This window comes from Typopeltis vanoorti, chromosome 13 (genome assembly GCF_054136105.1).
Source record: "Typopeltis vanoorti isolate ZY-2024b chromosome 13, IOZ_Tvanoo_1.0, whole genome shotgun sequence".
NCBI classification, from domain to species: domain Eukaryota; kingdom Metazoa; phylum Arthropoda; class Arachnida; order Uropygi; family Thelyphonidae; genus Typopeltis; species Typopeltis vanoorti.
The window spans coordinates 100,759,616-100,786,800 of NC_143561.1; the positions used below are offsets into that span (position 1 = coordinate 100,759,616).

The 27,185-nt window shown below is 36.3% G+C and overlaps 1 protein-coding gene across 2 annotated transcripts in view; it reads left to right on the forward strand.

Moving 5' to 3' along the window:
- LOC150100412 (vacuolar protein sorting-associated protein 33B-like) overlaps window positions 1–27,185 on the forward strand; it is a 257,234-nt gene that overhangs the window by 145,045 nt on the left and 85,004 nt on the right. For both annotated transcript variants that reach the window (XM_090402344.1, XM_090402342.1), the window contains exons 16-18: window positions 334–435; window positions 9,265–9,346; window positions 22,965–23,102. In XM_090402344.1, the coding sequence (XP_090258470.1) occupies window positions 334–435; window positions 9,265–9,346; window positions 22,965–23,102 (322 nt within the window). The remainder of the gene's footprint in view (window positions 1–333; window positions 436–9,264; window positions 9,347–22,964; window positions 23,103–27,185) is intronic.

Sequence of the window (27,185 nt, forward strand, 5' to 3'; positions counted from 1 at the left end):
TAAAGGGAGAACTTGGCAGTTATCCATAGTAACTGTTGTTAGGAAGATGTGAGGTTCAGGTTCTTCTCATGGTATGTGGTGAGAGCATGGAATAGACAACAGTAGATTGCAAGTGCATCTGTGCATGCATGCTTTCAAATGAAGATGGGATAGGATATTTTAGCCATTGTGTGGCCTGAAAAAGATCCGCTTTTGATGAGCCCTTGAATTTCTCATGGAGTCAATATAATAATAATAAATATATTTATTTTGTAATAGTATGAATGGTAGTGATAATCAGAAAGGCAATTACTTGGATATGAAAGTCTTAATGAGATTAAATTTTCTTAATAGATTCCCAAAGTCGATGATAATTATGATTTGAAACATCCAAAAGACATGGGTTATGTTTTTGGTGGAGCATATATTCCAGTAGTTTGTAAATTAGCTGAGCAGGTAAGTTTTTATATTTATGTTTTTATGTAAGAATTATGTTTGTAAATGCATAACGGATTTATAATTTACTGATTAAAAAGTAGATGTGGTTTAGCTTTTTGAGCTGAGGAATTTTTGTGTTGTATATTATTATGGGCTACTCCAAGGAGTCCTTAGACTCATCGAGGGAGGCCCTAAATATCATGTCAAGAACTATCCAACATTTGCACAGCATCTATCATACTTTGCTTTGAACTCATTCAGTCATGGCACCCACAACAGACTCTGGCAACCTATTTCACTCATTTACTATTCTCCAAACAAAAAAACCTAGTTCTAACATCCTTGCTAACTACACTTTTACTCAGTTTCCATGGATGGCCCCTAGTTCTTCCACCACCAGACCTGTTCTGAAAAATTTTCCTCCGAATTAATCTTGTAAAAACTTCTCAGTAATTTGTATGTTTCGATTATAACATCCTTTTTCCACTTACCAACCAAGTTTCCGTAACCCGCTCATCTTCAACCTGTTCTCGTAAGGTGCATTCCATAGTCCTGCTATCATTTTGGTCACTCACATCTGGATCCTCTCCACCTCCTCTTCACTAAGAAACTCTGGCACCCAGATCTGCACACAGTAGTCAAGATAGGGTCTTATCAAGGCTTGATAAAGAGGAAAAATAATCTCTGCTCATCAAAGTATTCTTCATTAACCAAGTAATCTGATGAGCTGCTTTAGCCACTTTTGCTTTGTGTCCCCTAAACTTTAACTCCCTATCCACTAACACTCCCAAGTCTCTTGGTTTGTTAATTTCCTGGAGTACAGTTCCACCAATGTGGTATACAGTTGGTACACTTTTCACCTCAAAATGCATAACCTTACACTTTGCACATTAAACTAATAACCATTCACTTTTGCCGGGTCTGCCAATCTATCCAAATCATTCTGCAAAATTTTGACATCATCTGTATTAACTATTGGTCTACCCAACTTTGCATAATCGACAAATAACAGACAGATCATTTCCTATAAGGTACCTGAGGCAAATAAGGCTCAGTGTCTAATAAAGCCCATTTTAAAAAAATCACATTTACAGTAAGTTGCGCCGGTTTGGTTTCTTACACACACAGAGGACGCAATGGCAAATCAGTGGCACCATATTGTCTAGTGACTATTGTGTCAGTTTGACCTAGACCTTTGTGGGAGGTTGTTGTCTTCCCGTTTAATAATATTACGCCGCAATAATTCATAAGTTTTAATTAAAAATATTGTTCTTTTCGCATTGTTTTTATATTCAGCTATATGATAAAAAATGTTTTAATTGATTTGAATGCATATTTTTACGTGAAAATAGATGTGATCTAATCTAGTTCGTGGCAGTTAATAAGGCCCAGTAAATTTGTTGATGGGCCTTATTAAACTGCTATAATTTATGATTTTATTTTTTGGTGATTGCTCATAATAGTTATTTTATTGCTAAAGCCCCCTGAAAATGTCAGAAGTTAAGAAGAAACGAGGTCTTTGAATTAATGAAAGACTAGAAGCAGCTATGAAAGCTGTGCAAAGAGGATAACTATCACAACGTGCAGCATCAGAATGCTATGGAGTACCTAGAAGAACATAGACAGAGAAGACAACAAAAAGATTAGGAAGAAATACTGTGCTAACAAAAGAACAAGAGAAGAACTTAGTAACGTTTGCTTCAATTGGCATCCCTTTAACTCCAAAAGCTATATGCGAAAAACTTTTATATTTTGCGAACAAAATGAAATTAGGAATAACTTCAATAAAGAAAGTGGCCTCGCAGGAAAAGATTGGTCGAGGTTATTTTTAAAGAGAAACCCAACAATTTCTAAACGTAAAGCTCAATTTTTGAATCCTGCTCGAGCTGTAAGAACATGTCCTTATCTTTCATCGTATGATTCAGATAACTCCAATGATCAGATTCCATTGGCAAATCTAAAAATAAAGAACTCTTTGAAGTCATCATTTTAGGAGTTAATGCCAATGCCAAATTATGCAGTTGTAAAGGCAACATCGCGAAGAAAAGCGTTAAATTATAAGGGCCAGAGAGTGACCAAAGATCTTTTCAAAGAAAAGGATAGTAAGAAAGAGAAAGCTGCCACTAAAAAACAGGAAGAACCAAAAAATAAAAATAAATAAAGGAACAAACTGAGTGTCAAAAGAGGGGTGGTATTGCCATGGATGCAGAGAAGAAAAGGTTGCTGATATGAGGCAATGCACACGGTCTTAAATGGTACCATGAAGAGTGTGTTGGTCTTACCAAAGATGAACATGGAGTATTTGTATGCCCTTATGACTGTTCTTAAACTAATAATTATGATTAAAATTAATAATAATTAAAAATAATTGTTATATTATTTTTTAAATATTTAATTTTGTTCAAGGGCTTTATTAAACTATTATGGTTTAATAAGGCCCACAAGGTGTTTTTTAAAGACTTGGTTAAAATATAAATTACTGTGAGAATTGTTCGTATTTGTGTTTTTTTTTGATTAGTGATAATACAAACTTTAATATGAATACTGTTGTTTCAATTAATCTAAACAATTGTCTAACTTATTCAAATTTTAGATAAGGTGGGCCTTATTTGCTTCAGGTACCTTTATTGTTAATGTATAAATTAAAGTAGTAGTCCTGGAACAGGCCAATTTATACATTAAAGTAGTCATTTATAAATGACTATATGCTACTAGTCACAGGCCTTCTTTTGGACTCTACTCCTGAATAAACTACTCTCTGATATCGTTCTCTCTCTCTCTCCACCACCCTGAGTATCACTACTCAGCAGCAAGATCACTGTAAATCCATTACCTTTATCCAACTTGACTGTCACTGTATTATAAAACACGAGCAGGTTACTGAGGCATGACCTATCCTTCTCTTGTGGGATCACTTTCTAGCATAGAATACGTATTAGAACTTAACAAGTTGTTAATCTTAGAACGGTAGTCAGCTTTGTCTAAGATTACAGTTGCATTCCCTTTATCAGCAGGTAAGATAATAATGTCATTGTTGTTACGAAGTTGGTGTATTGCTTTCCTTTCTGTCGGTGATAGATTATCTGTAGGACGACGACTATTGTTAATGGTAAAGATGGCATCTATGCTAGAAAGTGATCCCACAAGAGAACTTCATAACCGTACAAACAATCTTCTGAAATCAACTTCTGAACTTCCCAGACATACAAGACTATCTCTCCGCTCTCTCCATCCCCTCATTCCTCGGTTGTACGGCTTGCCTAAGATCCATAAGGTGGACACCCCTTTACGACCTATTGTGGAAGGGATTGACTCACCTACGTACAATCTGTCTAAATATCTTGCAGCTTCTTTAAAACATTTAGTTGGCAATTCTTCTTCCTTCATCAAAAACTCTGAAGATTTCATCTCAAAAATAAAAAATTTGAATCTTTTAGACTCGGACAGAATGGTGAGTTTTGACATCGTATCTCTGTTTACGAATGTTCCTACAGATGAAGTTCCGAGTCTTCTTAAGGACAAGGTTTCTAAAAAAGTGTTCACTCTTCTAACTCACTGCATCAATTCCGGCTATTTCTGCTATGAAGATAAAATATACAAACAAACTAGCGGTTTAGCTATGGGCAGCCCTCTATCTCCAGTCTTAGCTAACTTTTTTCTAGAAGATTTTGAAGAGAAAGCTATTTCCTCAGCTACTTTGAAACCTAAACTGTGGTTACGTTACATTGATGACGTCTTCCTTATTTGGGGACATAGTTTAGAGGAACTGCAAAACTTCCTAAACCATTTAAATAACCAACATCAAAACATTAAATTCACATCAGAACTAGAGATTAACGGCGTTCTCCCCTTCTTGGATCTCAAGATCAGTAGATTTCCTGACTGTCTTAAATTTTCAATTTTTCGAAAAACCACCCACACTGATAGATATTTGCATGGTTCTTCTCATCACTTCCCACCTCAGAAACTGGGCATCATCTCCACCCTTGCCCATCGAGCAAGATGTCTCATTTCCACAGAAGAAGACCTTCAAACAGAGCTTAACTTCCTAAAAAACACCTTCTTAAATAATGGATATTCATCTCGTAACATCACTAAACGTTTGAGGCCACGCCAACATCCTCGACAAGAAGATGACTCCAACCCTATCACTCATATACAGTTACCTTTTATCAGCACTCTTACCCCAAAACTAGCTAAGATTTTGAAAAAATTCAACATAAAGACCGACTATACTACGCTGCCAAAACTTCGTTCTTTTCTGAGTCGACCAAAACCAAAACACAACCATCTGCATTTTCCTGGTGTTTATAAAGTTTTGTGCGGCTGTGGTCGACCTTATTTTGGCCAAGACAGATAAATCTGTTTCACTTCGTCTTGAGGAACATAGACGTGACATCTCCTACAATAGAGCACGAGCGAGCGCCCTTTCAAGTCATGTCCTTTTCTCGGCAAACTCTAACCTTGAAGAACAGCCACATCAAGTTGACTGGGAACGCACCACTAATTTATATATTTGCAAGGATGAATTCGATAGAAGAATTATCGAATCAAAAGAAATAGTTCTGGACCCTTCACATTTAAACAATAATCTTAGCTACAAATTTGCCTGATTCCCATAGCGCAGTAATCCAGTACTGGCGCTCAAAAATTAGCTGTCACACACATTCTACTCATGCCAACGGTAGCACGCGGTCACCTATTCAAATATGACTGTTACTATTCTGCTTTTTATTAAGCTGGAAAGTTCATTTTTTACCATGTTATTTTATATCTTATGTTTTTTATTTCTCACCTGAAGAAGTCGGATCAACGATGAAACTAGTTGTGATGTATTAAAGGTTTTTGTTATACTTTCTCGGGTTCTAGTCAGTTAAATTTATTTTTATAAATGTATACATCCCGAGTAAACCCTAATTTCAACAATATATATATATATACACACACACACACACGTGTGTGTGTTTTCTTCTTTTTTACACATATATAATCCTTACATTATGACTCATGTTATACTCCTACTGATACACTTACAATTTCGTAAATATAAATAATATATTGATTGAAAATCAATTATTGACAAACTTAATTTTTAATAACACTTTTGGATGAGTGTCTGTTTGATTTGACTTGGCCACTTGTCTCCAGAGGTGATATGTTACATTAAATTCGAACAACATTTGGTCAAACATGTGAAAAACAAATGAAGTTGGTGATTCCAGAATATAAATAATGTTCTTATTTTTCATATCCCATTAATAGCATGGCTAATCCTGGAGAGATGTTTGCTTTCAGCTGGAATTTGCATTTGACACTCTAAGAATTCTTTTATTTTTGATCAATTTTTAGAAGTTCTACATTAATCTTCTCACAAATTTAGGCCATTGTTCTTCTGCAGGTGTTTACATAGCTTATTTTTAGTTATTCTCTCATTTCCCTCTATTCTAGTATGCATCTTTACTTAATTTCCTATCCCTTTATAGTAAGGATCCTTACTAGATTTCTTGCTTACTCTATTAATACTAGATGTTTTTTTTTTTTTTTCTTTGTACTTTAGTGATTCTACTGTTACTATAAATTTCTTTCTGCAATCTTTTGATGAGCAGTGTTGAATTCTAATTCCTGTAGATATGACAGTAAATAGATCATTATTATTACATAACACCTCCAGAAAGTCCAAGGACTCATCGAGGGAGGGCATCTGTTCTACAACTCTCCATCTCCACTACTCCACTAACTGCAACTACCTTCATCAGATACACCAGTGCCATCTACTGCCGACCATCACCACTATTTTCACAGACAATCACAAATATCCACGGCAGGGGCATGAATCCACCTTTTGGCTGGAGAGCGGATACACTAACCACTTGTCCAACCAGGCCAGCTCATGGCAAGGTGTTCTGCATTGTTTGAACAGAGAGAGAGAGAGATGTAAATTGAAACAGTGTTTAACTGCCATAGAAACACAAAGAACTGTCAGCATACATGCTATATTCTTTGTTGTTTGCTTTCTTAATATAGTTTCCTAGCTGGGCGAGTCCATTTACTATAGTGAGGTAGAAGTTTATACAGGTTTGAATCAATCTAACATTTCTGTTGTAACTTCATATATATATATATATTCATTTTAATATAAACTGACTAAAAAACCGAGAATTATAACAAATTGAGATTTATTTGGAAACGCAACATGTTTCGTCGGGATCGACTTCATCAGGCGTTAAGAACATAGAAAGTTATTAAAAGACACAAAACATTGAGACGCTCTGAAACTATACAATTATAAAACTATAATATTCGACTGTAAATTGCAGTTATTATGAACTTGAGCTATAATCCGTGTTAAAGTTCTATTGTTGTCTACTTGTGCGTGTGTGGAACCACGCGATCTCCAGTATCTGATAGTAGAGCTGAAAGAGTCAGGCAAATTATAGCTGAGATTGTTGTTAATATGAAGAGGGTCCAAGGTGATTTCTTTTGACTCGACAATGCGGCGTTCTACCTCATCGTGGCAAATGTGTAGGTTTGAAGTTGTTGCCCAATTTACTTCATGTTGGCGGCTTTCGTTGTTCGTGTTTATTGAAAACAGGACATGGCCCGACAGAGCAGTAGCTCTGGTTCTCTTATAAGCAATGTCTCTCTGGTGCTCCTCGAGACGCAGTAGGATAGATTTCTCCGTTTGCCCATAGTAAGGCTTTCCACACTCACATGTGACTTTGTATACACCTGGGAATTGTAGAAGGTTGTGAGATTGTTTATAGTTGTTGAAACGTGATCTTATTTTTGGCAGAGTCGAGAGGCACGTTTGTATGTTAAACTTCTTTAGGATTCTACTCAGCTTTTTGGATAGATTTAAATGGACCTTTAAAAACAATGGCTACTCTTTAAAAAGTATTAACAAACAACTATCCCACCATCAACGTAGAGACACAGGACGACTCCAAAGGTCATATCGTCTTGCCATATATCAGCACACTATCCAAAAAGCTGAGTAGAATCCTAAAGAAGTTTAACATACAAACGTGCCTCTCGACTCTGCCAAAAATAAGATCACGTTTCAACAACTATAAACAATCTCACAACCTTCTACAATTCCCAGGTGTATACAAGGTCACATGTGAGTGCGGAAAGCCTTACTATGGGCAAACGGAGAAATCTATCCTACTGCGTCTCGAGGAGCACCAGAGAGACATTGCTTATAAGAGAACCAGAGCTACTGCTCTGTCGGGCCATGTCCTGTTTTCAATAAACACGAACAACGAAAGCCGCCAACATGAAGTAAATTGGGCAACAACTTCAAACCTACACATTTGCCACGATGAGTTAGAACGCCGCATTGTCGAGTCAAAAGAAATCACCTTGGACCCTCTTCATATTAACAACAATCTCAGCTATAATTTGCCTGACTCTTTCAGCTCTACTATCAGATACTGGAGATCGCGTGGTTCCACACACGCACAAGTAGACAACAATAGAACTTTAGCACGGACTATAGCTCAAGTTCATAATAACTGCAATTTACAGTCGAATATTATAGTTTTATAATTGTATAGTTTCAGAGCGTCTCAATGTTTTGTGTCTTTTAATAACTTTCTATGTTCTTAACGCCTGATGAAGTCGATCCCGACGAAACATGTTGCGTTTCCAAATAAATCTCAATTTGTTATAATTCTCGGTTTTTTAGTCAGTTTATATTAAAATGAACATATCCCAACGCCGAGTTAATATTAGTAGTCATATATATATATATATATATATATATATAAATAAGACAGAATCTTGCATTTTCAAGTGGATTAGTATTAGATTGGCAAACAGCGAGTTGCATCAAAAGATGTTCTTTATCTTTTAATTATGCATTCAGGTATAAGGTGCCGAATTTTTTTTCTTAGCTTTTTTTCTTTTTTTTTTTTCATACCTTGTTTGGATGTTGTTATTTGGTTGTCTTCGTTTTGCGGTGTGCATACTTCTGCTGTTAGGCTGTTATAAGGGATGGGGGGGGGGAAGCAAAGTGGGAGAATTAATTCAAAAAAACCTGGGTTTTTTTTCAAATTAATTTTTTGAGGAAGGGGAGGGGTTTATGGGAAAACAGGCTGGAGAGAGAGTTAATGGGGTGCTAGCCGTTTCGACCGTGTGTGTGCCATCATCAGAACATCTTGGGATAAGTGTAGGCTATGTCGTGTCGGCTCAGTTAAAGTAATTTTTTGAGAGATTGAAGAAGTTTTTTGTGGACAGAAATTAATTTCCCTACTTTAGGTTATACATTAAAATTTACATCAATCATCATTCAAATTAAAAACTTACATTTGTCTCTGTTAATCAGAAAAGCAGTTTGCTTTATAGCAAACTGCTTTTCTGATTAATTATTGCTAGACATTGTGTCTTGAAATAACTATTTGTATAACCTTTATAAAGTAATATGGATTAGAGGATTAACAATGTATTGTGATTTTGGATTTTGCATATGTTTTAAATATTCCTGTCTCTTTGGAATGTGTGTATTGGCATTTAGAGTTTATAGCTCATTACTAATTATGGTGCTTTTGTGAAGATTGTTTCATTAGCAGCTCTTTCAATTTTTGTTATTCATTGTTGAAGGTGCTAGTTTTTGAGATTATGAAATACCAGCTCGCATATGTATAGATTTGTTAGAATATTGAAATAAAACCAGATATTCTATATCAGTTAACTAGCACGAAGTCATTTGTGTTGGCATGCCTAACTTTTTGTAGCACTTTATTTATTTATTTTATTTTTATTTTTTATGATCATAAGCAAATCATTTTTACTTTTAGGATCTTTATCATATTTAATTTATTAAAATTGAAATTTGTTATCTTTTAGGTTATACAAAAAGGAAGTTTCCAAGGAACAGAAGAAGCATTAAAATTGTTACCTGGTTTTGTAACTAATAATAAATTACAAGGTATTTTTTCCTCTTTTTTTTATTTTTAGCAATTACATATTGTTGTATTAACATAAATTTTTGATTAAATTAATTTCCCTACTATAATTTTTATTATGATGTTTTGCTAAAGATACATAATGAGAAGGGTACAGTATATGGCATTGCTATTCTGCTCTTCATTTTCTTCTCTATAGGACTTTGAGGTAAGGCCTTTGTCCAGCAGTGGACAGAAAATGGCTGATGATGATGATGATATAACCAGTTCATTTTCAGTGGTGCACTAAGTGTTTAACTAAATCCTGTATAAAAATTAAGTCTGCCTCCAACCTTTTTTTTCTATGCAATGATAATCCCATACACAATAGGTTGTTCAGCCTGTGCTACATTAGTACTTTAGATGGACAAAAAGTTCAGAAGAAACTAGTAAATGTTGATTTGAAGGCCTGTAAATTATACTCTTATGAAAATTTTTGAGAAGAGTCTGTTCCAGAGGACAGCAGTTAGAATGAATGAACAAAGAAGACAGAGAATTTCTTCTTTGAGTTTCAACTCTAAAGGAGTAATGAATAGCCACCACTGCATGTGTTTTAACATAAAGAACCATTAGAGAAATTACAACTCCCATTTCTTATAAATAGTGACTAAATGAATATTTGTAGAAAAATTACGTAGTAAACTGGAGGTCTATGTGAAAGACAGGAATGAATTGGTAAGAGATGGATCATTAATCAACCTAATTGATCCTTTTCTATGCTGAAAAATTTTTAGGGAGCTCTTTGATTACTATCCTAAATATGGGAACAGCATTCAGTGATTGACTGATTTATACAGATTTAATAGTTGTCAAAGTAAGGTAATGCCAAGGAAAGAAAGAGAGGAACAATACATGTAATATGATTGGAAATTATATTTATCCCAAGAAGAGAAATCTGATCTTGTTCAGAGATTTTGGTGTTGCCAAAAGCAAGATGGAAAGGAAGTTGTTCTTTTTGTTAGTAATTAGACAGGATTGAGTTCTGCTAGCATCATAGTTAACAAGGACAGAACATTTTTTTAATTTGGATAGTGCAAGATTTGTCAGATGAGAAAGAGGAAGAACAGTGTACTGTTATCATTAACTGTGGATTGGAATTTGCATTCAACTGAATTAGGTTATTGATTTTGATTTTTGAATTTGGTTATTGATATTGAGTCCTGCACAGCCCGGCCACGATCGTTCAACTAGTGGGTTTCTCTGCAAAAGTCAACAGAGTTACCCTGGGGGTTCCACTTCTGTGTGTAGTCATTGCTTGCTGAATAGTGGGAAGGCATGAGTCTTTCATTTTTAATAAGTTGCTGGAGGTCGAATATTATGAATGTACAGAAACCATTAACCTCTAGAGACCAGCAAACATATCATATTTTCTGATTATACATACAATGGTGTTGCTCATCTTTTCAATTGGACATTGAAAAGATGAGCAACATTAGAATCCTTACAAAAAACTCCATTTAGGATACATTCTTGTCAAGATATCCTTCCAGAAACAATTGGAACAACTCTTTTGTGTACCATTACTTTGAGGAATACCAATCACGCTAACACCACAAAACTCTGAACCTTTCTTGAGGAATAATATCAGAGCGAGACCTCCTTGATATTTCTGATGAGGAGATTTGCTCCAAATTAAAAGATCAACAAATGGCAGCCATAAGAATCTTATATGTAGTCATATGTCCACACGGTTAGCTGAGTGGCTATGCGCGCTTTGCAACCATATGCCTGGTAAAGGAGTATCCTGGGTTTGATTCCCGTTGCTGACATGAGGAGCTGAAGGATCTTTCGCGGCATAGTCAAGTTAGCCGGTCTTGGACGTGGACTGCAGTGTTTTTTTCTCCCACAAACAGGAAACCGGCCCTGTGAACACACATGGATTACAGTCAGGAATACTTAAGACCCAGCCATAAGCCTGATTCGTCAGCTATGCTGGTCCCGAGCCTGGATAAAATTGGGGGGGGGGGGGGGGGGGTAGGTGGTGCTGTACTTTCCCATAAAAGGGACTCACAGCCATTGTATCATCATACGAAAACTAACTAATGTAGGCATAATATCCTGTTACTGTTTAGGAACATCATCCTTACATTTACCCCCCCCACACACACACACACAACTTCAGTGAAATATGATATCTCAATCCTGGTAGGATGCATATCTTAAATACTGTTGCCAAATGTTAGAAATACAGCCATATTCAGACTGCCTGTTGCGGCTCCTGTGATCTTTGTTTGTTACAGCAATAAACATCATGAAAATGACAACTAAGTGGGCGTCAGTTAAGTAGGAGAACATCCAGCTTACTCCCAAATATGCCGAAGATGGAAGGATGAAAAAGGAGATTATAAAGATCAACACTGAATAGAACAAGCTATAGCAGGAGGCAAAGAGGACGTACACCATAACATCTAGGGAGGAACTCTCTTAGAAGGCAACAGTTAAAGAAAGTGTCAAAGGGGGAGGGGACATTAATGCATATGTCTCTCCCACCTACTCACAATTTCATCATCCCCAAGCAGTGTGATTTACATGCAGTCTTCATAGAGTGAATTAGAGGGGAAAAAAGGAATATGGTCCACCTGAAAATCCAATAGGAATGGTTCCTCTACATTGAAATCTAAGAGTTCAAAAAATAATGGATTGTGCATCCCACAGAATAAAATACATGCCTCCAGATCCATTAATAGATTAGGTGGATACCTTGCGAAAAATGGATGATATCATTTTTGGAGAAACATAAGCCTGTGTGCTCCTGTATGCAAGAGAAACCAAACCTAGTAGGGAGATCCTGCATTGAAGCATGTTTCTATCATTTGCAAGGAGAGGATAGGGGATGGACCTGCCCATTGTAATCAGTGTCAATACTTAATACTGACATAGAGGACAGTTGCCATTCACTTTTCAGTAGAATCTTATTACAGCATGCTACATTTATCTGTCACCCAGCACAGATATTTTCCAGGATGACCTTGATGATCTCGTGTTGCAGTTGTCACCCTGTACCTTGAAATAACCACAATATTCTGTGGGATAGTGCACACATAACATGAGGAAGAGCTTTGGAGTGCATGCTCAATAGCAATAACTTATTCTTCCTAAACACTGGAAGTAATACCTTTCTCCACGTGCGTACTCAAAATTCATTGCTGTGGATCTAACAATTTGTTCACAATCTCTCTTCCCAATGTTTAAATGGGAATAGAAGATAGTATCCATGGACGTGATTAATTTTCCTGTGATATCGACTCTCTCTTACATAGGCAGCCATGTATTTCATCATCAGTATAAAATACATCAAACTGACTAGAATTCTCTTCCTTGGTCGAATTCCGTGAACAGTTTGCTTCTCTCCTATCAACTACCCAAAACATCAAGTTAGTTTCCACTTTTCCCCAAATCATGGTGGAATTCAAAAAGTACAGCAGCCAAAAAACAAAGCTTAGGGTATTATTAGCAGATGTCCCACTACACAAAACTTAATTGCTTTCAAACATGCTCATACCTGAACACGTGAAATTTGCCATCAGAACCAATATCCTTTATCACTGGTTCAACAATCAATAAGAAGGTCTGGGATAAAATCCAGAAAATTAATGGCAGATTTTCCTTCCATCCTTATTTTGATCCTGGAACATAATGGATGTGCAATTGCTCATCCAAAAGCAGTTGCAGATACCCTCAAGAAGAGTTTTTCCAAGACATTGGCAATATCTTCTTATATTCCAGAATTCCTTCCCTTAAAAAGCAAAGCAGAAAACAAAATTTTGTTAATGAATGGTCTGGAAAATTACAGTAGACCATTCAAGGAAAAAAAAGAAAGAACTGAAAGCTACTTTGTTTCAGTGTTGACCCATTGCTGTAGGTCCAGAACATATCCATTATAATATGGAAACTGCTGCAGTTGTCCACATCAACTGCTTTACATATTTATTGAAATTTTAACAAATTACTGCCTGGTGGTTATGCAGGATCTTAGGGAAAAAAAAAGGTTAACTCTTGTCTCTTTAGGGTTTCTGGATAGCAAAAGCCTTTTTTCCAAGAAATAGTCTGGCTTCTGATAGCATCATTCTATACTAGATCATTTAATCTGACTAGAAGCATCCATTAGAAATTAAAAAAAAAATTAAATAAAAAAAAACACACTTTGTATTGATTTCTTTGGCATGGAAAAAACATGACACAGCTTGGATTTGGCATATTGAAAGCCATACACAACTTGAGTATTAGAGGAAACCTTCCTCTCTTTGTTAACACTTTCTGAGTCTTCCAATTCTGAATGGGATTAACACTCTACTCCTCCAAGAAGAGGGAGTCACACGAGTCTCTATATTAAATGCCATACTATTTGCTGTGAAAATTAACTCAAATAACAACTTTCTCTATGTGGATGACTTCACCATATGTGTAAGTCTTGCAATATGAGGGCCTGAAAAGTGTTGCACTAAACCATTGACCATCTTTCAAACTGGGTGTCATTGGGTTCAAAATTTTGCCACAAAAAAACTGGTTGTGTGCATTTTTGCTGCAAATGTAGTTTTAATCCTGTTTCAGAACTAAGGCTAGGACAAAGAATAATCCCAGTTGCAATAGAAGCAAGATACTTAGAACTCATATTTGACAAAAAATTAGAAAAAAGAAAACATTTCTTACTCATATATGTCACAGAAAAATCAGAACTCCACCATGGAGTTCTGATTTTTCTATCCTTGTAGATAACTTCACCACATGCCTTTCTGGCTGAATCAATCAATGTTTTCTTCAGGATTTGCAACTGAATTTCAGGGTTTGGTTCCTGTTCTCAAGCTCTCAATTTTCTTTGATAATGTTTGTGTATTTTAGTCGTCATCATCATCATCATCAAATTCCTGCCATGTACCCTCAAGGGGTGTACAGGATTTTAGTCTACAGTTCACATCTGAGAGCTGCTCAACTTTTATTCGCTTTAAAACCTTCTTACATGTCATTCTTTTCAATATGAAATTCAATTTTATCCTGCTCAAGACTAAACAGTGATCACTTTCAATTTCAAATCCTCTGTACACGCTAGTGTCCTGCACCAATGAGAAAACATCACTATCAATAATAACATAGTCAATGAGACTTGTCTTAATCCTTGCCCCTTCTCTTCATGTGAATTTGTGCACATTTTTATGTTGGAACATTGTGTTAGTAATAACCTGTCGATGTCCTGAGCAGTAATTCAACAAGTATTTGCCATTTTTATTAACTAATCTATCTATCTAATATTTTTCTATATACAGCGATGTGCATATACGTGTTCTATATACTCGATGTGTGTGTTTTTTTATATGATATTCTTTGGAACATATACCAAGTAAAACAGGATTAGGTGTGTGTGTTTTTGTATTTACTTTTACCTTGACTTAATTTATACTGTAGTTTTACATAATTTTTTAACCTTTGTCCTTGTGCATTACAGTGATAAAGTGAAAAGAAGCGAACTGTAGACTCAAATGTACAAATATTATTCAAGTAAAAAGCAATCATTGAAAAGATGAACGCATTTTGAAAGCACCCAATAAATATGTCAACAAGTGCCCTAAAAGAATATCGTGAAAAATATAAAACATTAAACTATCACATAAAAGAAACAAAACAGAATTTATTGGGAAGATTTTGGTAAGAATATAGAAGATAAATTTATAAAGGTGACAAAGTATGCTAAGTATCTAATCTATTGAAAATCTTAGAAATGGAAGAGAGTACTGTAAAAGGAATCAGAAATGATATATATAGTAAACTCACTAAGTAAGTTGGAAAGTGGTGCATCTGTTGGTCCTGTTTGTGAACTTTACCGGGTGAAAAAGCAAACAGTTTCAGACGTATGCAAAAATAAAGACAAACTTACTCAGTTTTCGCTAAAACATAGCATTGAGAGCTCCAAAAGTGGTTTAACTGTGGTGGATCGGAAACGTGAAGTTGGTCAAGCATAAGAATTTAGGAGGAGTTTGCCAGTGGTTCATTCAACAGCAGTCTAGTGCCGTTTTTGTTCATGGTATTGAACTAAGGTTGGCTGCTGAAAAACTGGCACAATACATGGGCATACAGTCCCAGGCAAGTGATTTGTGGCTTTTGCACTTTCTTAAATACATGGCATTAAGAACAGGCAAATGTGTGGTGAAGCACTGAGCGCCGATATTGAACAAATTGAGCCCTTCAGAAAATACATGAATGAAGTCATTGAATCTGAGGGTCTTATTTGGTCTCAAGTTTACAATGCAGATAAAACCGGCCTGTTCTATCATGCTGTTCCCAAAAGTACCTTGTGAACAAACATAAGATTGGCATGCCCGGCTGCAAGTTAAACAAGGAGCGCATTTCAGCCCTACTTTGTGCTAATGCCGATGGTACACATTGCCTCAAGCCAATGGTAGTCGGAAAAAGATGAAAGCCTCTTCTTTGAAGAATATTATGAACCAGTTGCCTGTCATCTATTCCAGCTCAAAGTTTACAAGTGACATTTTTTCAAACTGGTTTTTCAATTACTTCATACCTGGAGTGCAAACTTTTTGCTTTTTTCAAGAAGTCTGAAAATCTCTCCTGAAGATGTAAAAGCTGTTTTAATTCTTGATAATGCTGAGAAGTTGGTTAGTAGGAATGGAAGAATAAAATGTACCTTCCTTCTTCCAAGTACCACTTTTACAATACAGCCTATAGACTAAGGAGTCATTGTTGCCTGCAAGAGGTTGTATGAGAAGTTTCTTGAAGAGATGTTTGTCTTGGAGAACGAAAAGAAGATACAAGAGGAACCAGGATACTTCAAAATTTGCACACATACAACATCAAGTCCACGTCTTTAATTTTGCTGCCATTTGGAAAAAGATAAAGACTACAACATTAGCTGATGGCTGGACCAAGTTACTGAATGGGAGTGAACCAGAATACAATTTCAGAGGTTTTGAAACCTCTGATTTCCCTGAAACTTTGATGCAAGCTGGTGATAATGTCTGTGAGAATGACGTTGAACAATGACTAGACATGGGCAACCCAGGCTACCAAATTTGTAGCCAGGAAGAGATTGCTGAAGATATACTATAACTTTTATAGAATTATACTGGATAAATTGGACATTATACAGAGTAATATATAGTTTAATAATAATAGCTTATTCCTTAATACTCTTTAACAAATATAGCATTAAAATCAACAAATATAAAGACAAAACCTGTAAAGAATCAGTAACATGAAAAACATCTGTTCTCAGTCAAGAACTTATACAAAATATTTCAGCTGTTTAGGCACAATTCTAAGTGACGATAGCAAATTAAACATGAAAATAGACAACAGACTAAGCCAAGGTGATGTAGTAGGTCAGGTGAATAAATTTTTATGAAATAATAGAGAACTAAAACAAACTACATTATGCAGAACAGTGTCCAAACTAATGTTACCTTATAGAGAGTTGGATTAGAAATAAAATAGTTAATCAAAGACTATAGCCCATGTATGTAAGAGTTTTGGGGAAAAAATCCAGGGTGGAAGAATGTGACAGCATAACTGTGTTGCTATCACTTGTTATGAGCCATTATCATCATTAACTTAATACTTAATCGTTGTCACCACATTTTTTGGACCAGAAGCAGTTTGATGTTACCATGATAGTGCAATTGATATAATTAATGATTATTATTTCCTTAAATTCACATGAAATTCTTATTGTCTTCATTTTTCCATGAGCAAATAAGAGTTTGCCTGTGAGCTGTCTTCACGACTAGGCTGTTTGTTTATAGACCAGTTGACTTCAATAAGATATCTGGAATATTCTTGTTTAGAATATTTTTATTCAGATTCAATAGAACATCAACGTGTTTTGCTATCAGTTACCTGGCAGCAGCATCAAGATGAATAACTAGGAAACAAGTGTAAAAAATCTCAGAGGACTTACACTGGCAGCCTGAATAGAATTCAGGGTCTTCATTCTGCAAGACATTTGGAAGTCACTCATCCATTTTTGCAATATATCACATCTTACATATGCCAACAATCACTCCAAGATATGTGAAAACAACCTGTGTATAGCTGATGTGTTAATCACATCACATATGTGAGTTTGTTGCTGGCTCAAAATTGTTTTGTGTTTAAAAACATCAATTTTATGCTGTTTTTTTTTTAATTTTTTTCAATTTAATTTTGTTTTTTTTTAATTTAATGTTGGATTCAATATACTTAATTTGAATAATCAATTTTATGTTTTTAGTAAATCTGAAATTTTCTAAAAACAAAGAATTAGGTTAACTGGATGTTTGTATGATAATTATTAGAACCATCCCCTGTTGTTTTACAGTTATCTATTCCAGTCTACCAAATGGCACTCATTTTTATGGTGAAACCAGTATACGAGGTGTTATCAAAAAGAAACTGGACTAGGCTAATAAAATCTATACACCTAATTTAAATTTTCGACTCAAACCCCCTTCAAAGTAGTCCCCTTCTGAGTTTATGCAGCGATCCCACTGTTTTCACCATTCTCCAAACATTCCTGGAAGTTGTTGAAGTGCATCAAGAACCATTTGCAATTCATCTAGGATCTCCTTAATGGTGTCGAACTGCCACACCTTCAGCTTCAATTTCATTTTTGGAAACCAAAAGAAGTCACAAGGAGCTAAATCTGGTGCATAAGGAGGATGCTGGAGGACTGCCATGCTGTTGGCCACCAAAAACTCATGTTTTTAAGGTACTTTGGGAGGGAGCATTGTCGTAGTGGAAGAGCAAATTCTAGTCTTTTGCAATGAACATCTTCTCTCAACCACCTTAAAACGTTACGACATTTGCCCAGGTGGGACAAATTCTCTGTGCACAGATGATTAACATGTTTTTTGTCACACTCCTTGACTTGCCTTGCCTTCTTCAGTCTTGGGGAAAGGTGAACTCTTCCACTTGTGATGATTGCTGTTTTGTCTCCAGGTCATAGCCGTAAACCCAAGTCTCTTCCCCTGTGATGACCCTTGAAATGAAGGTTAGGTGATCAATGGCATTTTGACAAAGATATTGACAGACATTCACATGGTGCTCTTGACTTCTGGTCAGAAGGCAAGAGACGAAGAATGAACTTGGCAGTAATGCAATGTATGTTCAAATCTCTTGTGATGATTGCTTGAGCTGCTCCATATGAAATCCCAACTCTGTCAGCAACTTCCTGGATGGTGATGTGTCGATCTGCATGGATGATCTGTCAGATTTTCATGGGTTGCACTAGTAGACAGTTATTCCGTCTTCTCTTCATTCTCTAAGGTAGTTCTGCCCCTTCTTAAAACACAAGTGCCATTCAAAACACTGAGTTCGGCTTATGGCTTAGTTTTCATATAACTTACAAAGTAATTCGAGGGTCTCTATGGCAGATTTCCCCAGTTTTTATGCAAAATTTCACACTTGTGCTTTGTTCTAATTTCTCATTCATGCAAAATTACAGAATGGCACAAACACATGATAAGAATAATGCACATTACACAAGTTCTAGTGCACACTGCTCAGCACAACATGGCAGGCTGACTCAACAATGTCTATGCCACTGACACCTGGTGGTGTGAGACTGTAACTCAGTCTGTCACCGAGTATCTAGCACAATCCAGTTTCTTTTTGAGAGCACCTCATACGTAATAATGAAGGTGTGTGACATCCAGTTCACTGAAAGTTGCTGATCAGTATGAGCAAAAGATATGATCAAACAGACTTTGAAAAAGCATGATCGTAGAGTACCGGTTGAAGAATAGCAGTATCCAGGAAACCCAATATTTGCAGGGTGTTCTTCACATAGTGCTATAGTTAAGATATTCCAAGAGAGAAAAGATACTGGACAGAATAGCAGTCGCTGAGGCCATTGGTGGGTACCCAAACCTCATTGATACTCATTGTGAGTGCAGGTTGTCTCTCCTTGTGCAAGCCCATAGATGAACAACTGTGGCATGACTGACCATGGAACTTAACCAGCGGACAAAGCATGATGTTTCCCATACCACAATCCAACCTACCTTTCTCCATATGGCATCTGCAGTAGGTACTTAACAGATCCATGCTTATGTCTAATCATTGATGTCTATGTTGCATCTGAGAGACATCATTCAACCACTGAAAAACATAAGTTTGCCAAGAATGCAACTTTTTTGGGGGGGATTGGTGTGAACCCATTTTCAACTATGCACTGCGGATGGTAGGTGGAGAATTAGGTGAAAACCTTCCAAGAAGAGTCATCCCAGTGCCATGATCTGGCACAAATAGTTAGGAGGTGGCAGCATTATGATATGGGGATCTTTTCCTGCGAATCCTTTATAACACTGATACTCATAACTATACTATGAATTTCACAAAGCACCTATCCATTGTGGCTTCTCAGGTATGCTCCTACATAGTGTCTGTCTTCTTGGATGACACAGATGTTTCTATTAGGATAATATGCCATGCCATATTGTTAGTATCATTCAAGAGTGGTTTGCTGAATATGTGGTCTCTAGGTGTTATGGCTGCAGAATTTGCCAGATTTGAATCCTCTCAAACATTTCTGGGATTGTATACATCGAGAGATCTGATGTTTGAATTCTCTGTCACAAGCACTAGAAAGCAAATGAAAATTGCTCCCCACAGATCTATGGAAGCAATCTTGACAATGTCAGCATATCTCCTGCAATGTTAAAGTAAAAAAAAAAAGCAGTGCCTGAAGTTCTAAAATAAAGCTGCAAATCAGGAATTGTTCAGTGTTCTTGTCATGGTGCTAGAGATCTAGCTGTAGCTCAACTGTAATTGTGCCACTGTTGCAGCCTTTGCATAAATAACTAGCACATTTTTGAAGAAAACCACAATTTCATTTCATGTTATTGATGCAAGAATAATATCTGAAGAATATTTTTGAGGGAAGATTGGATTTGTATAAGAGGTATGGCCTACACTTGAATGTGTTTAGCATCAGGAGTCTTGAAAAACTAATAATTGGTATGAGACCTAACACAGTCAGGGACACTAAATTATAATGGAAGGAATGATGAGAATATGTGTGTAAGAGAGTGACGATGTTAATGACGGGAATGGGCATTATCGTGAAAATAATTACTGGGAGAAAACAATATCGACTTTGTGTTCCTCTGGTTCAGGCCCATCAAAAATGTGCAAACATGTGCAAAGATGTCTGCATATGTAAGAAACTAGAGAAGAACAGAGATCTGCAAGTTGTCCAATTATGTCATGCAGACTACAGACAAGAGTATACAAAATAACATGCAGGTAGCTTATTATGTCTGTACATGGAGTATCAGAAACAAAGGGATAGAATTTGTTGCCTTGGTCAATGTGTTGGTACCTCAGATTGTAGGCATTAGTGAGACCTGGCTATCAGAATCAAACATATTAACTGGTATTCAGTATAAAGGTTACAGAATTTTTAGGAAGGATAGACAGGATAGGAAAGGACATGCTGCTAATGATATCAGATGACTTGAATCCAGTTAGTGTTAAGCTCTGTTATTGTAATACTAGTAACAGTTTTTCATGTGTCCATGAGTTTGAAGCCATTTGGTGTGAGCTGGATTCTAACAAGATCAAATACATAGTGGGGTGTTGTTACAGACCATCTGGATTTGTTGCTAGTGATGAAGAAATGCATCAACAAATAAAGTCACTGGGTGCAAAAAGAGTAATCATAATGGTTTGATTATAGTGTCAGAGGATGTTTCAGTTAAAGATGTAACTATTTTGCATCTGGTTGGCTGACATTGATCATGTGCTACTCACTTGGGAAATGGCTAATTTTATGACTGTTCCATTCAAGAAAGATTACATGCTGAACTACAAAGCAGGAAATACTGAGGAGTATACTTGAGTTCAGTTCAGTTCAGTGCAGTGGTATCAGTTGCTGGATGGGAAGAATATTAACAGTACATGGGAAGTATTTAAAAAATACTTAAATGATGCAATATCAGAATGTGTCCCAAGAATTCGAAGAATAAATAGGGTAGGAGTCAAATGAATGTGTAAGTTTATCAAGCAAGTGATTCGTAAGAAAAGGATGATGTGAAGGAATACCATGTGCATAAGGATGACGTCCATTGTGAAAATTATAAGCAGCAGGCCAGAAGAGTCACAACTGTGACTCTTCTGAGTCAGAGTATTGAAAGAAACTGGCTCTGCAAGCTAAAGACAACCTACAAAAATTCTGTCGATATGCTGCATGTAAAAGAAAGAATAACTTTACTGAATACAGATGATAAGATGCAGAAGAGATTATTCAACTAATGAGTGCCCATTTTTTTAAAAGCTATCAACCTAGTGTATGCAACATTGAGCTCACTGTACAAACTCAATAAGAATTTACCAATAGGGGCTGATGGGATATCAGCATGGGTGTTCAAAGAGTGTTTAGCTGAAGTGGCTATTCCTTTGACTAGGCTGTATAATTTGAGTCTCAGAATAGGGAATATTCCACAGGAATGGAAAGGATGTATGGTAATCCCATTGCACAAGGGTGGTGCAAAGACCAATGTATCCAACTGTCAACCAATCAGTACCTCAGGTGTGGTGGTGAAGATTTGGAAAAGTTGGTTAGGGCTCGCATTCAGAAATGGGTTGTCAGAGAATTCTTCTTTGCAATGAATAGCATGGGTTTACTAAGGGAAGATCATCTTTTAGCAACTTGCTCACATTCCATAATAATGTTACCATTCAGCTAGACAAAGGGAATGGATACACCCTGATATGATTGGAGTTTGCTAAGGCTTTTGACAGAATACAGCATGGAAGACTATTGCATAAATTGGAGAATATGGGTTTGCATTATAAAATGTTAGCGTGGATAAGAGAATGGCTGACTGACTGACAGTTATCAGAAAGTCATATAGGGAAATGCAAGTCTACAAAATTTAAGGTAACCAATGGTGTACCACAAGGATCAGTCCTTGGTTTACTGTTATTCAATCTGTACTTTAATGACATTGGGAAGGATTTGATAGGTAGCATAATCAGAAACGTGGCTATGTACTTGCAGAATGATTGAATATGATAGAATTGTGGGCATGGGATAATGGGTGTCAGTTCAATGTCAGTAAATGTAAAGTCATTCACTTCAGCATGATCAGATATCCAATATCGTATTATATTGATGGGATTAGACTAGGGATCTTGGAGTGTTAATAGATAGGAAGTTGAAGTTTAGAGATCATGTGGCAAAGATTGCAAATACAACTCAAAAGATAATTACAATGTGTGCAAGCAGTGTGAATGAATTCAAGAACAAGTATGATAGCTGGTGCGTGTAGCATGTAAACTCCTTCGATGAAAGGATCTTACTGACTCCCTGGAGGTCTCTATTAATAATAATAAAAACATTTTATTTCTTAGTAACCACTGAATATTTTCAAATGGAATATTGAAACCCGAATTCATTGTTAACTTATAATTTGCCTTATGAGATGATGTAAGCTTTCAAATAGTTTGCTATTTTCTTATGGCTAAAAATCTTATATAATTAGATGGATTACCATAAATGTGTAATCTTTATTTATTTCAGTGGCATTTATTTTTATACCTATAATTTATTCATATTCACATAAGAGTTAATTGAGATGTTTGCAATAAGCTTCACAATAATTTGCTTTCTAGCTAGCATCTCCAGTTCAACAGACCACCTTAGTCCTTCATCGTCAAAACACAGTTCATCAAAAGTCATCCTTGTATGTTTTCTGGGTGGAGTTACATATGCAGAAGTGGCAAGTTTGAGACTTCTTGGTACACTTAAAAGTGAGTTCTCAGAAAATTTGTTTGTATTTTACTGGATTGGGATTCTTTGGTTCTACATATTCTAAATGCAATTATATTGTGAGAGGCAGAATTTGTGGAATGTAGTATAGCTTGATGAGAGGAAAATGTCAGAAAAAAAAAATGTCTGGCCTTTTTTGCTCAATTAGTCAAGTCTCACTGCGACATGAAGACTTGAGCCAAAACTGGTGGGAGAAGCGAAGCTTGTACAAACAAGAAAATGGAAGATGTAGAAGTTGAAATAAAGTTATGTATCAAGTTAGGTTAAAACATTGCATATTAAAATATAGTAGTTAACTTATTATCCATTCATCTGTTCATTGGACATCATCAGATGGCTAAGATGCTTGGTGATGTGCCTCACCAGGTGATTCTATTGTATGCTTTTCTGGTGACTTCAACTGTCTGAATATTAGTCACTCCAGGCACACCATCCATTTGTCTTATTGGCATGGAATGGGAGTCCCTTTCTCTTTTTCCAGGAACTTTACCTTCTGTTACTGTTTTAAGAAGTCCTCTCCTCCATCCTTTGAAGGTGTCCAAAGTATTTCAACTGTCTTCTCTCAGTATCCTTAAGGAGCCTTAAAGTTCTACTGATCCTTTCTAGTACTCCATATATCTGCCTTTCTGTGTATATTGCCAACAGCTTCAGTAATACAACATCTCAAAAGCAGCTATCCTTTTCCTATCAGACTTCTTTAGATTCCACGTCACAAATCCATAAGTTGCTGTTGGAAAAACAGCTACATCCAGAATCCTAACTTTGTTCCTGTGGAGATACATCTATCCTTCTTGATTGCAGACAAGTCTCTGGCTGTTGATTTAGCCATTCCTAATCTGACATCTTCTGAACAGCAATTCTTCACATTAACAATGGCTCCCAGGTACTTGAACTTGCTGACTTTCTCAATTCTTTCTCCACTAGGTACATTTGTTTCTCAGGAGCTTCTCTGTCTATATTTCCTTTGAAAACCATAATATTTGTCTTGCTAGGATTGAGCCAAAGTCATCTGTTTGTACTTATCTCATTAACTTTGTCAAGGATTCACCCTAGTTCTTCCAAAATTTATTACAAAGGAGTACTGTAATGAACGTGATGTCCTCAGCTTAGATGCTAAGCAGGTGAGGAAGAAGTTGGCATCCTTGCATAACTTCCTTTCCAACCTGAAGCCACTCAGTTAATCCAACATCTGTTCTTGTTCAAAACTTGTTATGAATGTTAATAATTCCTTCTGGTTTCATAAACTTATTTTGTTAATTAATAGCATTAGGGAAAATTTTTTGTAATCACTAGCGTAACACTTTTCTGCTTAATAAATGGAAGGAAGGATACTGAAGTGTTTTTCACACACACATACGAGAATGTCTGTACTTACTTTGAGAACCATAATCTTTGTCTTGATAGGATTGAGCCGATGTCATCTATCCTTACTGATCTCATTAATTTTGTCAAGGATTCATCCTAGTTCTTCCTTGTCGTTACAAAAGAGTACTGTATCATCAGTGTACCAGCTAATCTGTCTACCACCTATCCAAATTCCTGTCTTTAGCACATCCAATACTACACACGTCCTTAGCATAGATGCTAAAATATTATTAGTTGTAAAATAAGTGTTAAAATCTTACATCACTTGGGTAATATACCCATTAAAATTCTAGAGATGTAAACAGAAGTGGTGCAGAGATTGGGATGTACAGTCCAATCCTAACTGCACCAATTATGGTGATTTAGCAAGGACTTTTGGGTAGATTTTAAATGAGAGAGAGAGAGTATGCATCTGCTATTATAAACATTCAGAATAATAATTTCTGTGAGTGATTCTGATTACATCTGTAGAATTTGTTTGACTCTGGTGCATAAGTTAAGATATTTTAATGCATGAAAATATGAGATTGCCTTTGTAGTTATGATTCTCATCCATTTTAGTTTCTAATATAAGTTCCTCTCTTAACACCTTCTTCACTGACTTAGTTTTTGTTAAGGTGCCAGTTAAAAGGCTTGTAGTACATAATGATTTATTGTGAATGTGAAATTCACTGTGTAGTGTAGACAAGCTGATCTGGATAGCACTCATTCATTAGCTTGCTTACTTACCTACAGTAAGCCAGCCTACTCTTACCAACAGTCAAGACCATGCATATAACAAATGCAATGAGGCAGGTATCTATAGTTTGACATTTCCAAAGCTTTTGACTGTATGCGGCATCAAGGCCTACTAAACAAATTGCCATCCTTTGGTCTCCCTGCTACCCTCTGTAATTAAGTAACCAGCTTTCTCACTGTAAGTCCTGGTAGATGGCTCCCTTTCTTTGAGCTTCACCACCATTGCTGGAGTGCCTCAAACGCTCTGTCCTATCACCTGTCTTTCTCCTGTTCATAAATGACCTACTTACAATTATCACTAATCCTATCCACAGCTTTGCAGATGATAGTACACTCCACTCATCCTACTCATTTGACAAACCAGGCAGTACTCTGACAACCCAGGCTACAAGATCATCTACAACTAGTGCCTTAAACATTGAAATACATACAATCCTTCAATAGGGCGCAGACCACCTTGTTATGCTTAATGCTACCAAAAGCTACCGGAACAATCGTCATCATCATCATCATCAAATTCCTGCCATGTACCCTCAAGGGGTGTACAGGATATGACAGTACTGCATGAAAAATTTACATCATTACTAACTTCCTATCTACAATTTTCCTCCAAATCAGTCTGTTACTTGTCAAAACTCCAACATTATCAGATCTTATATTTCTATCGTCTAAGGCACTTTGTACCATATCAATCCACCTATATCTTGGTCTTCCTCTGGGTCGTTTTCCTGCCAACCTGGCAGAGAACATTTGTTTTGCTAATCTTTCCTCTCCCATTCTATTTAAGTGACCATACCACCTGAGATTAGCTCTGCTAACGCATTCCTAGATGCTGACAATGTCAAGTTCTTTCCTAATATCCTCATTTTTAATATGATATTGCCATTGATGCCATCTTTCTCGGGACTCTCATATCTGCGGTCTCTAGTCTTTGGTCAAGTGTTTTACTTCTGACCCAGCTCTCAGATCCATAAGTTAAAACTGATTTGAACACTGTCTTGTATACAGCTAATTTAGTGTTCCGACTAATTTCTCTCTTATTCCATATGAATTTATATAATTGACTTCCCACCATACCAGCTTTGCTGATTCTGTTGTCTATTTCTATATTTAATTTACCATCTTCAGTAAAAATCGTGCCTAAGTAACTGAAATGTTTTACTTGCTCCACAGGTTCTCCATTCACAACACAGTTGACATTTTCAATGATTCTGCCTATTTTCATTGTCTTTGTCTTTTTATTGCTGACCTTCATACCATATCTATTACAACAGCTATTCAATTTAGTCAGAGAACCTTGCAGACTTGTAGTGGATTTATTTAGAAGTATAACATCATCCGCATAAAGCAAAGAGCTGACATTAACATCTCCAATTTTGATGTCAGGTTTAATACCACTTTCCTTCATAATATGATCCATATAGATAATGAATAACAGAGGGGATAATGTACGTCCTTGTCTCACACCAGATTTAACATTAAACCATCTTCCTGTACTTCCTTCAATTCTAACTGCTGACTTACAACTCAAATAAAGACTAAGTATTGCTTGATATAATGCCCCATTGACACCATATAACTGCAGCGTATTGAATAGCTTCTCTCTTGGCACCTTGTCATATGCCTTTTCCAAATCGACAAAACTTAAATACAGATCTTTGTTATATTCCCATGCTTTCTCAACTATTTGTCGTAAAGTGAAGATCTGATCCTGACAGCCTCTATTTGGCCTGAATCCAGCTTGTTCTTCACCAGCTATTATTGAATGGCAGGACAGGCAAGAAGATACTGAAACCCAATCTTACGTGCATTAAAGATGAGACTAATTCATTAGCTTCTCCGAAGAAGAATTAAGAAAAGCTATATGTCACCTGAAAGAGAATGGAGCTGCTGGCCCGAATGACATTCAAATCTGTTCTGTTTGACATTCAAACAGAACAGATAAAGCATTTCGGTCCGGT